This window comes from Anomaloglossus baeobatrachus, chromosome 3, assembly GCF_048569485.1.
Source record: "Anomaloglossus baeobatrachus isolate aAnoBae1 chromosome 3, aAnoBae1.hap1, whole genome shotgun sequence".
NCBI lineage: Eukaryota > Metazoa > Chordata > Amphibia > Anura > Aromobatidae > Anomaloglossus > Anomaloglossus baeobatrachus.
In genome coordinates, this window is record NC_134355.1 from 458,021,449 (window position 1) to 458,040,071 (window position 18,623).

Here is an 18,623-nt window from a genome sequence, read left to right on the forward strand (position 1 = left end):
TGCAGACAGAGAGAGAAAAAAAGAGAGAGAGAGTGAGAGAGAAGATGTAGAACTGAGTTAATTATATTAGTCCGGCCCTCTAAAACCATCCCAATTTCTCATGCGGCCCCATGGGAAAATTAATTGCCCACCCCTGTACTATATATTATACAATGTATATGAATTGATATATTTAGATACTTCAACAAGTCCAATAAATAGTTAACACTTTCCTATTCTCTAAAGGCTACTTTACACACTGCGATATCGGTCCCGATATCGCTAGTGTGCGTACCCGCCCCCATCTGTTGCGCGACACGGGCATATCGCTGCCCGTGGCGCACAACATCGCCCAGAGCCGTCACACATACTTACCTGTCCGGCGACGTCGCTGTGACCGGCGAACCGCCTCCTTTCTAAGGGGGCGGTCCGTGCGGCGTCACAGCGACGTCACTGAACCGCCGCCCAATCGCAGCGGAGGGGCGGAGATGAGCGGGACGTAACATCCCGCCCACCTCCTTCCTTCCGCATAGCGGCCGGGAGGCAGGTAGGGAAACGTTCCTCGCTCCTGCGGCGTCACACGCAGCGATGTGTGATGCCGCAGGAACGAGGAACAACCTCGTTACTGCTGAAGTAACGATAATTGGGAATGGACCCCCGTGTCGCCGATTAGCGATTTTTCACTGTTTTGCAACGATGCAAAATCGCTAATCGATGTCACACGCAACGGCATCGCTAATGCGGCCGGATGTGCGTCACGAATTCCGTGACCCCAACGACTCCGCATTAGCGATCTCGTAGCGTGTAAAGCCCGCTTAACATTAGATATCATAGTGTTCTGTAGGTTAAGTTCCCAAGAGAAGTTTTTCATGTTGTGTATTTTTGCTGTGCAAAGAAACCTCAGCATCTCATAAATCCAGCAAAGTCCACTGTATTTTTATTTATGCTGTGTGTATATAGGCATGCGGTGTATGTTTAAACTCCACAATGTCAATTTCTCTTGCAGTTTCGCTGAGTTTTATGTGCAAATTTTCCCCATAGAATTGCATTAGAGACAGAACATCCACAGGTATAAAATGCATGGGCATTTTTAGTGCATTTATGCTGTGCAAACACTAAAGAGGCATCTAATCCACACATGGCTGTATTAATAAAATTTTGACCAAATAAAATAAGAGGAAAAAAAAAAAATTAAGCAGCTTTAAAACAGGACACAAAAGAATATATAAAAACCAAAGTGTCAAAAACGCAATAAAAATGCATGTAAAAAATGCACTCAATAACGCAATGTATCCCATGTTCAAACTCTAATTTAGTTAATAGGTGCAGAAATGCTGTAGACAATCTGCAAGATCAAAAACTCTGTGCAAATATTCATGATGGGAGCTTAGCCTGAAGGCTGCTTTACACGCAGCGACATCGATAGCGATGTCGCTGGTGAAAGCACCCGCCCCCGTCAGTTGTGCGTCAAGGGCAAATCGTTGCCCATGGCGCACAACATCGCTGGGACCCGTCACACGTATTTACCTGCCTAGCGACGTCGCTGTGGCCAGCAAACCACCTCCCTTCTAAGGGGGGCGGTTCGTGCGACGTCATAGCGACGTCACACGACAGCCGTCCAATAGAAATGGAGGGGCGGAGAGCAGCCGAAAGAAAGTCATGCCCACCTTGTTGCCGGAGAACACTGGTACGCTGTTGTTCCTCATTCCTGGGGTGTCACACGTAGCAATGTGTGCTGCCTCAGGAATGACGAACAACCTGCGTCCCGCAACAGCAATGATATTTGGGATTAGAACGACGTGTCAACGATCAACGATTAGGTGAGTATTTTTGATCGTTAGCGGTCGTTCGTACGTTTCACACACAACGACGTCGCTAACGAGGCCGGATGTGCGTCACGAATTCAGGGACCCCAACGACATCTCGTTAGCGATGTCGTTGCGTGTAAAGCCCCCTTTAGTCTTCACATCTGAGACTGTCTAAACTAGTGGTTTCCAAACTCCAGTCCTCACGACCCCCAACAGGTGATGTTTTCAGGATTTCCTTAATATAGCACAGGTGATGCCTTAATGATTCCATCAGCTGTTCAATAGTAAGGAAATCATGAAAACATAACTTGTTGGGGGCCATGAGGACTGGAGTTTGGGAAATCCCGGTCTGAACGCTCCGATATACAGAAAGGGAAAGATTGGGTAGTTTAAGATGAAACGTCCCATGGCTTTGCCTCTGTGGGAGTTCAGTCACCTTCAAAAGCAGGCACAAAGTTACTTTCTCCCCTATCTCTACTGAAAACATATGAACGCTCAGCCGGCAAATGAGAATTTGGCTAACAACTATCTAAGTGATCAGACACTTCAGGTTTTCAAAACCAACCCTGAAACCTCTCTCTTTAGCTTAAAATAAAATCCATTCTTTACTGCTGCAATGAAAATAACATCTAAAATACTAATGAATTGTGCAAATTGACAAAGAAATTTCTGTTAAGAAACTCTGAGCTGCACATTGCATTATTCACGAATATCTGTATATGATATAAAATCAACTGAATTTACAGTAAAACATAGAGATCAGTCTGAGTCCATGTCATTGTCTTCAATCACTGCAGAACTTGGACAGAAGACTTAATGGCTGGAATCTGTACCAGTATCCACATGCAATGTCAAAACAAACATATTAGTACGTAGCGCAGAGGCAAGGTGTCACTACAGAGCTATCCAAGCATAACCTACCCTAATTTCTGGAATTCCTCGACAAGACTAGATTTTTGCCCCGGAGACATTCGAGCAAAAATTGTTCCATTTATGAGTATCTGAAAACGATCATAGAACAAGTTTAGCATGTTATGACACATGTACAATATATTCTCGCCCGTCAGTCATAAATGTCCTAAAGTACATAGTGAACTTCTGTAAAGGAAAAGCAAGTTATTTTGATATATGAGCTTTCTGTTCTATGATGTGGAAAGTAAGAGTTGGTTTATAGCAAAAACTTAGCACACAAGCCAAACTAAATCTGAACTTAGATAAAAAGCCCTATCAATAACATTTAAAGAAGCACCTATCACAGTTTCTCCCCACCTTTTAATGATGGTGGAATCTGTCTTCCCATGCTGACTATAGCTTCTGCTAAACTGATCCGTGTGCTGTATGTCCCAGTTTGTTGATGTTTATACTGCATGCTTCTTGGAGTTTTGTGGAATTTTCTTGTCTCGCTGTTTCCTCCCTGCTCTTATTTTACACCTTATCACTTGCTGTCTAATACCTCGGTGTGAGCATGCTGTTTGATTGAATTTTGTTTTCCCCTGTTTGTTCATTTCCGTGGGTTTAGCCACTCCTGTCCCGGCCCTCTCCGGGAGAGTGGGTATTAGAACAGGACTGGCCAGCAGGGCGAGGAAGGCGACCTAAACGTTATCACCTTCAGAGTTATCTCTGGAGAAAAAGTGATATTTAAAGCACCCCTAGCCTGAGGGACAGTCTAGGAAAGCCAGTCTCCTGTTATCTTCATACAACCCATGACATCAAGAAGAGACTTTTACAATAAAGCCTATGGATTGACAGAACGGAGCTCTATAGACTTACATTACAAAAGAGACTTTCATCTCACACAGTGCTGGTTAGCCGCAATTGCAGTCACATAATTGATAAGAGGAGCAGAACGGTGCTGGACACCGGAGAAAGCAGCGGTAGGGGAGTATATTATCACACTCACACTACATTACATTCAAATATAAAAATATAGAAAAGAGTGCTTCTTTAACACTGGACAAGCATCCATAAGACTGTGATATCGTTAACAGGCTTTTTTTCTCTGCATATCAAGTATTGCTTAAAAAAACTTGTGACATAATCTGAAATTGTGTCATGAACCTTGCTAGTCCAATATGAATCCTATTTATGTCCATTCATAATCTATCATTATAAACTGCAAATATGGCCAAACACTCATGTAGTGTGTTCAGATTCAGATATTCGATTTAGTTACCTTTTGTAGCAAATTACTGAAATAATGCAAAATGATGTCATATGTGCTTCCAGTCATGGCAAAATAATACGGTGGCTTTTCAGTGTCTGGCTTGGATTTTTCCTGAATGTCAACATAGATATCCTAGAATGACATAAAACATCAATTTCTTTATTTAATATTCAGCAGGAACTCCAAAATCTTTCAGATGATGAAAATAATGAATGAGCAAAGTAAAACGTTAAAACATATGTCCCCTCTCCCGCTCTCTTACTACAATCTTCTTTCCTTTACTGTCAAGAACCGTCTCCACACCCAGGACACCCCCACTTATCAAACATACAGATATCTGCGGGCCATCAATATCCAGGGTAAAGGCCGCTTTACACGCAGCAACATCGCTAAAGCAATGTCGTTGGAGTCACAGAATTCGTGACGCACATCCGGCCGCTTTAGCGATGTCATTGCGTGTGACACTTACGTGCAATCGAAAAAGGTCACAAAATTGTTCAAAATCGTTAATCGCTGACATGCTCCCATATTCCCAATTATCGTTGCTGCTGCAGGTACGATGTTGTTCGTCGTTCCTGCGGCAGCACACATTGCTATGTGTGACACCGCAGGAACAAGGAACCTCACCTTACCTGCGGCCACCGGCAATGAGGAAGGAAGGAGGTGGGCGGGATGTTACGTCCCGCTTATCTCCGCCCCTCCGCTTCTATTGTGCGACCGCTTAGTGACATCGCTATGACGCCGAACGAACCGCCCCCTTAGAAAGGAGGCGGTTTGCGGGTCACAGCGACGTCAGTAGGCAGGTAAATAGTGTGACGGTTCCAAGCAATTTTGTGCGGCACGGGCAGCAATTTGCCCGTGATGCACAAACGATGGGGGCGAGTACGCACGCTAGCGATCTTGCTAGCGAAATCGCAGCGTGTAAAGCGGCCTTTAGGCCATGTGCCCACGGGAGAAAGTAACTGCGGATTTTGCTGCAGAAAACCCCTGGATTTTCCAGATAAATCCATGGGTTTGCGCAAGTACAGACACTCCCCATGTTATCCTATGGGATTTGGGGAGTGCTGTATCAATGCTGTGGTATTTGCGGCTGCGGAAAATGCTGCGGATTTCCCGCAGCCGCACGTAACTGCTTGTCCATTAGTCATGCGGAATTACCTACGGAAATCCCGCCTCTCCACTATGGAGATACAGGGCGGGAATTCCGCAGGAATTCCACATGAAATCCGCACTGTTTCCGCAGGTGAACCGCAACAACTCCACAGAAATACCGCAACAATGGATAGCTGCAGATTCCGGGGAGTTGCTGCGTGAACCTGCGGAAATACCTGCAGAAAAGTCCGCAGGTACATTTTTCCGTGGGCACATGGCCTAGAGGGTTTATTCTCAAAAATCACAACATATAATAACGTACACGTACTATTTATTAATTTCTGCCAATATAATCTATTTTTATATCTCTTGCATTTTGCGTAGATCACCCCACTATAGATGCTTTCCAAAGTCTACTAACCCTTTAGTTGCCATTGAAACCAATCTGTAGTTTGATTTCTTTATCAATCATCAGTTGTCACCTCGGCAGCATAGCTGTGCTCTGGGGCAGGACTAGAACTTTACATTGGGCTTAGTCTGTATGTTAACAATAAGAATGCATTTACTGTGCCATGTGAAAAATAAGTGGACAAAATATAGCAGTCTTTCACATAAATTGTTGGAATTGCACCTAAGTCAACAAGATATGGGTTTGAATATGAAATAAGATATGCATTAACCAAGTATTTGTATCACAGAGCCACTCACCACTTCTTCAAAACTTTTTCGCTTCATATCCTGTACAACAGTCCATGTAATAGAAGCCAAACTGGAATCAGTGGGTCCCTTTGCTTCTACCATGATAACATTGCTCTGTTCATTTATCATCCCAGAGTTTTTAGCTACAGTCACCGCAGTCTGCAGATTGTCACCTGAAGTAGAAAAAGGTTTCATGGTTATATACATACATACACACACACATTTTATATATATATATATAATCAAAGTTTGAAAATTATAACCTAGTATGACCATATTGTAGACAAGAAAAACAACATGTATAATAAACATTAAAAAGATGTAATGGTTGCCTTAAATCCATTATGGCCTACACCTCTATGACAGTACATTCTTTATATAAGGATGAAAAACACAAAGACCATAGGAGATTGGTGACTGCTTCTAGAGTTGAATATTTTTTTTTTAAAAAAAGCATTGAGGATGTGAATTAATGAGAAGCAAGCTTGGCAACCCTATTCTTTCCCTGCTTAGAGAAAAAATGGATTCTCGAGATATGAAAATACCCTTTCAAATTAATTCTTGGTAAAAAGGAAAAAAAAAAATCAAAATTTAGATTTTATTACTATAAGGGGTTTTCTGAATTGATGACCCATCTATATGAAAATAGTGGGAGTCTGACACACGAGACACTAACTCAGCAGAAATCTACTCTGGCAGTGGCAAGATACAATAGAAGTGATGTCCCCGGGAAGAGCTCAGCAGCTCGGTACAATGCTTAGGGTTGGCAGCCAAGTGCTGCTCTTTATGTGTATGTTATTATACACCAGTAGCATTTCTGTCTAATGTAATTCAGTGGAAGATGACAGCTAGATTTTATTATTACATAAATAATTTTGATGCACTAATATGATAGACAAGAGATATACTGTCTACTTGCTCAAATCTTTGTTTCTTGATATTAAATTATTGAACTGAACACACAAGGTAGTAGTGGCTACAAAATAGATTTTTTTATTTTGCCTTTCCATTGAAGAGATATTAGCAATCAAAGTATTTAGCACCTAATTGGTTATTTTTTTTTAAAGTCCAAGTGAGTGTTATCAGATAGTTTTCACTGGGGGTGGGCACTTCTCCCTGTATGGTGCTGACCCATCATAAGCTGCTGACATCAACACTCAAAAGAAAGAAGAACATGCCCGCACCATAGCGTAGAGCAGTTTCCTCAGTGTGGAAGATGTAATGATACAGCTCTGATCTCCTGGTCTAACTTCCTGCATGAGTCAGTATGGGGAGGGGAGCTGTGCTGCTGAGTTTAACTGTGTCTCATTACAGATCCTTCCATCAACTCTGCTGATTACTGAGTGTGTCAGCATTCACACATGTCTGCTGTGCTCCAGCAACTTGTAATCTCTTACTTGTAATCTCTCTGCACTGAGAAAAGGACTGTCATTACATCTCACACAGAAGCAGCCTGCCTGTTCTGGACTACTCATGAATAAGGTGTAATGAGACCCTGCGCTGATCCCACTGCAGACCCAGTACAGGTTGAATACAACAGACATAAGTGTGACTGTTGACACTTTGAACCTTCATCTCTGGAAAGTTAGAATCGAGGATGGTAAACACAGCAAAGCTGACAGTGCTTAGAGATGAGGAGAAATGCTAGAAGGGTTTGTAATATAAACACAGCTAAACTCAAATGGACTGCCCCTCCACCACACTGACTCATGCAGGAGGTTAGACCAGGAGATCAGAGCTGTATCATTACATCTCACACACTGAGAAACCTGCTCTAATCTCTGGTGAGGCATTATTAAATCAGCCATCAAGTGCTGGGAAAGATGTGGGCTCAGCGTGTGAGCCCACATCAAAGGCAGAGACACGGTCATTGGTTGTGAAAAGGTTAATAATTTACTATTGATGGAAAATGGGAAAATATTTAAAAGAATTATATAAAGTGAAAAAGATATCTAGCAGCAGAAAATGGGGTTGAACTGTAGCACCAGACATAGCAGATGAACTATTGGTGTTATTTCAAAAGGAAGAAAAAAAGCTCGCTATACACATTACAGCAATTCCCTAATAAATAATCATGCTTAGATAGTGTGCATGTGGTTCTCAACAGGCAGACGTCTTTGAAGGCAGCTTATCCACCTTAAGAACAAAATGATTCGGTGTTTTATAATTTAATAACCCAGACCATTCTTTACCCCAACATTTGGTGTTGGGAGAGCCAGTACACTACCAAACACACTGGAAATCTGCAGGTCTTGCCTGAAATTCATCTACTGTGCATGGCCCTCCTAGTAGTCTGATTCCTCTAAAGTTTTTATCAGTGGCTGAACGACTAGGCGCCGACGACATTAGATTTTCTCATCTGAGAGAATCGGGTTGCTCACATAAATCGCACTGTAATCAGATTGTGTGTGCATAGGGTAACCTGCTTTCTCTCGAGTGAGGAGTAGATGGAGAAAAAAATATCTCCACTATGACAATGCACTTCGATGGTTTCCATGGACTCATTGACTTTCATGGCATACTCTCCTTGGAGAGGCTCAGTCCGAGGAAAAAATCTAACATGTGCGTGTCCCTAAAGAATAACAACGGTGCAAGTGTGATCCAATGTTTTGTCACTTGGGACGAAAATACAGCCATGTGCACGAGCCCTAAAGCAAAGACTGCATGGTTCTAGTTTCCTGACTTATTAGTAAACCATAAAAGCAAATTACCCTGCTACAATGTAATATGATAATACAGAACACAATCTCAAAACTGTATAACAAAACATTTTTGGAAACATAATTCCTGAGTTTAATGATCAATTAACAAAAATCTAAAAATAAATAAATAATCATTTCCAGCCTGAGTTGTTGGTTTTGATAATTCCGACATATTGTTGCCTTGATATCTTTGTACGTTATGTAAGTGAATCTTGTAAAGAGATGTATTTGACTTTCAGAATTATGTAAAATCATACCTGTAATCATGACAGTTCTGACCCTGGCATTAGACAGTTCCTTTAACACCGGTCTAGTTTCCAATTTAAGACGATTTTCCATCACAAGAAGACCAAGGAAAGACAGGTCACATTCCACTTCATCCCTTGTTACAAAAGGCAAGTTTATTATAATATCCAAACAAGTCAGCTACATTTGATCCAAATAAGACACAATATCCCTGCACTACTTAGTATATGTCCAAGAGACCACAGGACGATTTGAAAACCGCAATTTCACTTTATTTAATGGCCATGCCAAAAGGGTCACATACAGAAATTAATAGGCATTTACGGTAGTTATTTTTGCTTTGGGGAACTGAAATAAACGAAAGGATGAGAGATCCAGCTTCCAGGAGGCACTTTAGTTAAAATCCATACTTTTTACTCACATACATTTTTATTATGTTTTTGACATTTACAAAGATGTATATATTGCAAAGCGTAATCAACCATTACAAAAATGTAGTTATTGCAAAGCGTAATCAATCATTTATACCAAGACATAACTCCCCTCCCCCTCCACTCTTATTTCTGATCGACAGTCTCACACGTAGGGGACCCCAGCTCCCCCCACTCTCCTCTTAGCCATAGGCATCCTATAGGTATTCATGTATTGCAATTACACCACTTTCTGTCTTAGCAATATTCTATCTTTCAGTAGTTCAAACGATGCCAGTCTTTGAAAATGTAGCCATTTATTGCAATTTTTTTCAAACTGTAGCATCCTGTCACCCTTAAGATAGACATTTTTTTCCATAAATATAATAAAGTTTCCTTTATTGATAAATTCTTTACGAGTCGGTACCTTCTCTGATAACCAGTGAGAGGCAATTCGCTTTCTAACTGCATATAAAAGTCTGGCAGTCGCTATTTTATCCGTTTCCTCTGCTACCACCTCCTCCACATACCCCAGCACACACCACAGGACCTCTGGGAATCAGCGCTTTCATAACTAATTGAATCAGGTTTCGTATCATTATCCAGAATAAAATCCATACTTTAATGAAAATGTATTAAAAAAACTGAAAAATTGAAGATATGTACACACTGTCAGGATAAAAGGTAGTATACAATGAATGGTATCAGACGTGTTTCAAAAGACTATCGTTCTTAAACCAAGTTTAAGAACACTAATCTTTCTAAATGAGTCTGCTTACTATCATTTGTCCTGACAGTGTGTAGATATCTTTAATTTTTTTATATTAATACATTTTCAGTAACGTATGGATGTTGACTAAAAGTGCCTCCTAGACGCTGGATCTCTCCTCCTTTCCTTCATTAGTGAATATGCCCAGCCGCAGTGGGATACTGTGCTTGCTTCCTTCTGATTTTTATATGCCATGATCTTTAGGGCTGAGCTGGACAAACTTTCTCTGTTTATATTAGGGTACTTTCACACTTCCGTTTTTTTTTTTTGGCGCAATCCGCTGTCTTGGGAATCAGCAGAATCCGTTAATGGATTCCACTGTTTCCCATAGACTTGCATTGATGACGGATTGTGCCAAAAGTACCTGCGTTGCTTCCGTTGGCCGACGCTCCATTGCTTCCGCCGAGCGGAAGCAACGCTGAATGTCACGTTATTTGCTTGCATCAAAATGACGCCGACCAGCGGATTCCGTTGCTTCCGTTAAAATTTATAATAACTCCCTATGGTAGTGGATTCCGTTGCAAAGTGCTTTACAACGTAATCCGCTGCTGGATTCCGCTAATTTCTACTGAGCATGCCCAGAATAAAAAAAAAGAAAAAAAACCCCAAAAAACAGAGCCGACGCATTCCGTTAGATGGACGCATAACGTTCGCCAAACGGATGCAACGGGTCCGTTATTTCACAGGAATCAGCTAAAGGATTCCTGTGAAATAACGGATCCGTTGCATCCGTTGACAGCACAAAAAGAACGGATGCGTCAAAACGACGCAGCAACGGACCCAGCGGATTTCGCCTAACGCAAGTGTGAAACTAGCCTTAGTAGCTAAAATAAACCTCTAACTGCATTTGAAGCCTGACGTTTCATACATAGGTGATGTGAGGTAGCGTCGTCGGCTGCGCTGCAGAAGACACGGGATCCAGGCACCAAGGTTCACAGCACACGGTTTATTATCCAAAGCAAAGTCCATAATAGTACATATGTGCCTTTCCGGCAGAGAACTCAGGGAGATGTGATCACTCCCTCACACCCGGCACACCTGCCCTCATTCCTGTTTCCTTTTAACCCTTCCTTAAGCCTGTAGGGAAACAGGATTAACCCTGGAGTGGAGTTGTTTTCTATCATGGAGTGAGCACAACCGGGGTGAGACATACCGGCCGTCATAGATAACCCCGGTCACAGTCTCACATACCCCCCCCCCTCAGTTCAAGCGTGCGGGGTTGAACTCCTGCCATCAAACACGGGCCGCGGGACAAGGCATCGGCGTTGCCCTGCAACCTACCGGCCCGGTGTTCAACCGTAAACCGGAAGTTCTGCAGTGAAAGGAACCACCGGGTAACCCGGGCATTCCGTTCCTTGGCGGACCTCATCCAGACCAGTGGAGAGTGATTCGTCACCAAGCGAAACTGACGCCCCAGCAGGTAATAGCGTAGGGACTCCAAGGCCCACTTAATCGCCAGGCACTCCTTCTCCACTACGCTATAATTCCGCTCGGGAGGGGTGAGCTTCCTACTTAAGAAGGTGACGGGGTGTTCCTCCCCCTGAACCACCTGAGACAGCACTGCCCCCAGGCCGACCTCCGAGGCGTCAGTCTGTACTATGAACTCCTTCCGGAAATCAGGGTTTACAAGAACGGGCTGTCCGCACAGGACCCCCTTCAGGGCCCGGAAGGAGTCCTCGGCCTGCGGAGTCCAACGCACCATGACGGACTTCTTGCCTTTGAGAAGGTCCGTCAAGGGGGCTGATAGTCCCGCAAAATCTTTTACAAACCTCCTGTAGTACCCCACGATACCCAGAAAGGCCCTAACCTGCTTCGTGGTCAGGGGTCTAGGCCACTTCTGGATCGCCTCAACCTTGTTAATTTGGGGCTTAATCACTCCTTGGCCTATTACGTAGCCCAAGTAGCGGGCTTCCGTGAGTCCCAACGGACATTTCTTGGGATTGGCTGTCAATCCGGCTGTTCGAAGCGCGTCCACCACCGCTTGTACCTGTTCCAAGTGGGTCTGCCAATCGGAGCTGTAAATAATGATGTCATCAAGGTACGCTGATGCATACGCCTGGTGGGGTTCCAGCACTAAGTCCATCAACCTCTGGAACGTGGCCGGAGCGCCATGTAACCCAAAAGGCAAGACAACATAGTGGAAGAGACCCTCCGGCGTAACAAAAGCGGTTTTCTCCTTGGCGGACTCCGTCAGTGGCACCTGCCAGTACCCCTTGGTCAGGTCGAGCGTGGTAAAATATCGCGCCTGTCCCAGCCTATCAATCAGCTCATCCACCCGGGGCATGGGGTAGAGATCGAACTTGGATATTTCGTTCAATCTTCTAAAGTCATTGCAGAACCTTAAGGAGCCATCGGGTTTTGGTATTAGGACAATAGGACTAGCCCATTCACTCCGGGATTTTTCGATGCCCCCCAGGCGTAGCATTGTCTTCACTTCCTCTGATATGGCTTGTCTTCGAGTCTCCGGCACCCGGTATGACTTCAGGCGTACCTTCAGGTGAGGCTCGGTGACAATGTCATGTCGTATCAGACTGGTCCTACCCGGCAACTCGGAGAAGACATTGGGGTTCTGTTGAACCAGCCGTCTGGCCTCTCGCCTCTGTTGCTTGGTGAGGGCTTCTCCAATCCTTACTTCCGGTTCGTCCTCTCCGGAGGTTGCTGGAGCCGGGTTTGAACGACCCGAAGAGGAGGGGGATGGGGGAAAATCAACCATCAGGCTTTCCCGTTCCTGCCAAGGTTTTAATAGGTTGACATGGTATATTTGTTCAGGTTTCCGCCTACCGGGCTGCAATATCTTATAGCTGACCACCCCGACTCTTTCCTTTATCTCGTAGGGGCCTTGCCACTGAGCCAGGAATTTACTCTCCGCCGTGGGGATCAATACTAACACCCGATCCCCGGGTTTAAAGGTCCGCACGGTGGCTTGTCTATTGTAGCGGCCGCTTTGCGCGGCCTGAGCCTCCTGTAAATGCTCCTTCACAATTGGCATGACTGCGCTTATGCGGTTCTGCATTCCTAAAATGTGTTCAATCACACTTTTATGGGGGGTGGGCTCCTGCTCCCATGTTTCTTTTGCCAGGTCCAACAATCCCCGGGGATGTCGCCCGTATAACAATTCAAAAGGCGAAAACCCCGTGGATGCCTGTGGCACCTCTCGTATGGCAAACATCAAATAGGGAAGCATCATATCCCAGTCTTTCCCGTCTTTGGAAATCACCCTTTTGAGCATGGTTTTCAGGGTTTTATTGAATCGTTCCACTAAACCATCCGTCTGAGGATGATACACAGACGTACGAAACTGCTTGATCTGGAGTAGCCGGCATAGCTCTTTCGTCACTTTAGACATGAATGGGGTCCCCTGATCCGTAAGGATCTCCTTGGGCAACCCCACCCGGCAGAACACAGCAAACAACTCCCGAGCTATAAGCTTCGCCGCAGTATGTCGGAGAGGTATCGCCTCTGGATACCGGGTGGCATAGTCAACGATCACTAGGATATGCTGGTGCCCTCGAGCAGACTTTACGAGGGGCCCCACCAGATCCATCCCTATCCGTTCAAAAGGGACTTCTATAATGGGTAACGGTACCAACGGACTGCGAAAGTGGGTCAGGGGTGCGGTAAGCTGACACTCCGGGCAGGTTTCGCAGAACCGTTTTACCTCCCCAAAGACCCCGGGCCAATAGAACCTTTGCAATATTCGCTCCTGCGTTTTCTTGACCCCTAGGTGACCACTCATCAGGTGTTTATGAGCCAAGTCGAGGACCCGCCGGCGATACGGCTGGGGTACCACCAACTGCTCTACCCCTACGCCCCGTACTTCATCTACCGGTAGAGTAAATCCTGCTTAAGAGCGAAATGGGGGTACCTTACCTGGGCACCGGGCAGCTGTGCCACCCCGTCAACTACTGTCACCCGACTCCGGGCATGTATTAATGTAGGGTCCTGGAGTTGGGCTGTCCCAAACGTATCCGGGGACGCCTCCAACTCCGGGATGGGCTCGACCGTCTCAGCCTCTCCTGCCAATACCTCTAGGGGCGACCTATCAGGTTCACATTCTGTCCCTATCATGGGGACCCCTACGGCAGGCGTCCCGGATTCAGGATTGTAGGGCTCAGGTCCCGGACTGACCAATATCTGAGGGGACTTAGGAGGTCCCTTCCATAAAGTCCAAAAATAGGGCAGATCCCTTCCTAGGATCACATCATAGGGAAGAGTATTAATAAGTCCCACCTCATGTTGCACCTGACCGCAAGGTGCTGTGATGGTGACTATCCCCGTGGGATAGTCTCGGCGGTCCCCATGTATGCAAACCACCCCCACGGTACGTCCTGTGGCCTTTACTTTAGCCCTTAGGGTTGATCGCACAAGGGTCACTAAGCTTCCGGAATCCAACAAGCCTGTAACCGGACATCCATTCACCTGTATTTGGCACAAGTGGGGCTCAGTCTCTGGGTAGACCAGGTCAGCGGTACACACCACCTGAGCATACATTGAACCCCGCCGGGTAACCCCACAATCCATGGGCTCCGTGGTGAGTGGACACTGGGCTTCCATATGTCCCACCCGCTGGCACCGCCAACATCTAATAGGGAAGGACACCCCCTTGACGAGTTGTCGTTTAGGGTACATAGTTTTCCGGACCTCAGGGACGGAGGGTGCGGCCTCAGCCGGGACGGTAGCGGACTCCCGCACCGGTGTCAGCGGTGGGTCCTTGGCCCTAGGCTTGGAGGGGCCGGACCGACGGGCGGTACGCAAAGTCTCAGTGTCCCGTATCAAGTCCTGCGTAGCTACATGCCGCTCTACCAGGCCCACTAATTGGTCCAGGGTACTTGGGTCGCCCTGTCCTACCCACCGTTGAATGGTGACGCACAAAACGATCAACAACTACCCTTTCCACCATTTGCGCCGGGCTCAGAGTGTCAGGCTGCAACCACTTTTTTACGAGATGCAACAAGTCATAGGCCTGTGAGCGTACGGGTTTGGCTTCCTCATAGAACCACTGATTTACCCGCTGAGCCCGTACATAGGTATTCACCCCCATCCGAGCAAGTATTTCGGCTTTCAGGGTCGCATATTCTAAGGCGTCCTCGGTACAGAGGTCCAGGTATGCCTTTTGGGGCTCCCCCGTCAGATAGGGCGACAATACCTCAGCCCACTGGGGGGTCGGCAGTTTTTCCCGCTCGGCCACCCGCTCAAACACCGCTAGGAACGCTTCCACATCATCCCCCGGGGTCATCTTTTGCAACGCTTGTCTCACCGCTTTCCGGACGCTGCCGTCGTCACCCGATCCCGGGGTTGTTGCTGCCGGTCCGGCACGGATCGACTTGGCCAGGAGAACCATCTGTTCTTGGTGTCTTTGTTCCTGCGATTTCAAGGATTGGAGTATGTGTGCATTGGTCTGCTGCTGCTGTGCATTAGCCTGAGCCAAATGCTTTAGTATGTCCTCCATGGCGTCGCCGGGTTTGGGCTGTAGTATAGCCGCTCGAATCCAGGACATGCGCTGCTGGGTCACCAGGGATGGATGCTACACCTCACCGGGCTGGCATGCCCGCCGATTCTCCACCATATGTGAGGTAGCGTCGTCGGCTGCGCTGCAGAAGACACGGGATCCAGGCACCAAGGTTCACAGCACACGGTTTATTATCCAAAGCAAAGTCCATAATAGTACATATGTGCCTTTCCGGCAGAGAACTCAGGGAGATGTGATCACTCCCTCACACCCGGCACACCTGCCCTCGTTCCTGTTTCCTTTTAACCCTTCCTTAAGCCTGTAGGGAAACAGGATTAATCCTGGAGTGGAGTTGTTTTCTATCATGGAGTGAGCACAACCGGGGTGAGACATACCGGCCGTCATAGATAACCCCGGTCACAGTCTCACAGTGAGTACAACAAAATGGCACTATAAAGCTTATCAAAACTTCCAAAAGCTATCCATAATAACCTCCCATATTTATGCATGCTCAGTTCAGTCATTGGCTATATTTCCCACCCTCCTCTACACACATAAGCACGCTCAGTTTTGTTGACTGTGCAAGTGGCTTATCTCCCCTGGAAACAAAATGAAGGAAGGAAGGAATGAATGACGGAAGGAAGGAAGGAATGACGCAACGGGAATGCAACCGATTGGGAAGTCTGGAGGTACCGTACACAGTAGGAGGGTGGACTGTCTTGCCTAAAATAGGTTCTGGTGACCCAAGTCTAATGTGTATGGGGATCAAAAGAGCTTCATTATAATTGTGATTTTACCAAATTGAAACGGTTAGAAAATGCTAAAAACAAAATAGGATAGTAGAAAAAAAATATAAAACTCTGCTGTTTTCTTTACTAAAAAATATAAAAATGTAAATGGCTCTCCAGATTTATGACAAGCTTTACATGGTTATTCCCATTTTTACAGAGGAGTGCTGTTATATAGTGTTACAATCTACTGCTCATTTAAATTTGCAGCTATTCTTGAGATATTAACACTTATTTACAGCTCATTGGACAGGACACTGACCATTTCTGCTATCTATGGTGAATCTGACTGAGATTAGAAGATAACATTGTGTTCCAGTAATCCTGTCAGATTCAAAGCAGTGCTTACAAGCTCAATAGAAAAGAGCTTGTAAGGTATGCGCTCATTTGGCCACCCCTGCTAAACAGCAGTGTTGTTTGTCACCTATGCAATAATTTGTATACAAAAGAATGTTAATATCTCAACAATGGCTAAGAATTTAATTAAACATGAAATGGGAAAAGTGATTGTTTTTACGAGCACTATCCAACACAATATTTGAAGATGGGAATAACCATTTTATGTGTTCATATGTAGGAACTTTGCAGAAGACATTTCTGCAACTTTCTCATTTACAAAAATGCGTCTTCCAGACATCCATGTGCTTGCACCAAACAGCAACGTTCAGGCAAATAGAACAGTTTTTTAGTTCCATGTTAAAAAAACCCCCAAAAAACACCACTTTTACAGGGCTGAAGTTCACAAGGAAAGAAACTATAATAAAGCACAACTCCAGGTTTATTTTTTCAGCGCTGGAGTGGCTTAAGAGCTCAGCCCCATGTCCCTAGCCTTATACTTAACCTATGCCACTTTCACCTTTTTAACGCTGTTGCTTCAATTCCATGGTGCCATCTTGTGCCCGTAACTTCTGACTGTCCGGAAAATAGAAATTATGTCACAAGGTCTCAATGCAACTCTATGAGAGCCAGAATGAGGCTCTCATAGAGTTGTATTGAGTTGTAACCTTCGACCCGCTCCATGAAACACTGAAGCAGCTGGTGTGGTGCCCTGGACTAGCCAGGTCGTCACAGGTACTGCAACACACACCCCCACCCCAAGACAGGCACATCAGCCAGACACAAAATCCTTGTTGCCTCCCTCCAGGGGCTGATGTCCACACCAGGTGGGGTGGAGCCAGGCGGTTGGCCCCACCCACTGAGGAGTTCACAGTCCTGGAGGCGGGAAAAGGAAGTCAGAGTAGAGATCAGTTAGGGAAGTGCAAGTGTGAGGAGTAAACTGACCGTATCCGGGTGTGTGGCCCGGGCACTAAGAGCAAGGTTGGCAGACGGTGGTGGCCGTCTGCAGAAGAGGCGAATCAACGCTGAACCGTAGGACTGGGGTCGGGCGGTGGCCCGCCGGTACCGAATCGGGGAGCGAAGTGAAGCCAGCACACACAGGCAGGGCCTGCGAACCCTGACCAGGCTTGGAGTCGCCGTTAAAGGTCAAATCCGTCAGTGACCGGAACCCCAGGGGTTTCCTAGCAGCCAAGTCTCGATAGAAGGCAACCATCCGACCAGCAGAAGGAAATACAGCTACCGCCACAGCTAGAATTCCAAGGGCCAGAGCCTGCGGGCAAAAGGGCTCTTCCAGCACATATATACGCCGGGGAGCGGGTTGCCGGTGGGAAGCCACCGGAGCCGAACAAACACTAAGGTGCAGGGAAAGGCAGCCACCACCAACCGTCCGGGAGAAGCTACAGCAGCCGGCTGCGGGACCCGTCCATCCAGCCATTTGGTTTACCAGAGACTTTGCGTACATTTTTGGCTGAGTGAGTACAACCGTGCCATCCGGCACCGCGCCGCGCTGTCCCTGCGACCCTGCACCTCACCAACCCTGCCTACCAGTCACCTCAACGGGCCCCGGGACCACCAACCCCTACCCACGGAGGGGGAAAACAACATCCCAGCTGCTCCCTACCATCGCTCCCGGGATCCCCGTCATCAGCAGCGGTGCTGCCCACCTTCACCACAACCCGTGGGTGGCGTCACGGACTAAATCCCCCAACCCTATACTACCCCTTTCACTCACGGGCGAGTTGCGCCGCTCGAGTCCCCGGATCCGGCCCACCGCTCGAGCCACCGAGCCGTAATCGCAGCAGCGCCGGACCCGAGCGTTGGCGAGCGCAGCGCAGCGGCGTCCTCCCCGCCCGTGACACTGGCGTGTCACAAATCACAGACCAACTGAAGTGATGCTGGAAACAGATGAGGATGACAGATGGTAAGTATAATACAGGGGTAGGGGACTCACATTTAAAGCACCACTATACCAGTGCAATGAAAAAACCCTGGAGTGGTGCTTTACGCCAACTGCTGTGGAGTCAGTCCAAAAACCTCAATGTCACCAGAGCTATGGCTGATCAATAGTGACATGTAAGATGATACAAAATAAATTCCTTCACTGCACAGAAGTAGTTTCTAACCTTATGCTGATTGATTGTATCAGCCTGGAGAACAAGATATTACATCCTTTAGGCTATC

At 46.3% G+C, this 18,623-nt stretch overlaps 1 protein-coding gene across 1 annotated transcript in view; it reads right to left on the reverse strand.

Moving 5' to 3' along the window:
- Positions 1 to 18,623, reverse strand: part of ATP13A4 (ATPase 13A4) — a 185,717-nt gene that overhangs the window by 31,366 nt on the left and 135,728 nt on the right. The window contains exons 18-21 of the mRNA XM_075340497.1: positions 8,702 to 8,826; positions 5,752 to 5,915; positions 3,961 to 4,083; positions 2,709 to 2,788 (exon numbers count right to left, since the gene is read on the reverse strand). Coding sequence (XP_075196612.1) covers positions 2,709 to 2,788; positions 3,961 to 4,083; positions 5,752 to 5,915; positions 8,702 to 8,826 — 492 coding nt within the window. The remainder of the gene's footprint in view (positions 1 to 2,708; positions 2,789 to 3,960; positions 4,084 to 5,751; positions 5,916 to 8,701; positions 8,827 to 18,623) is intronic.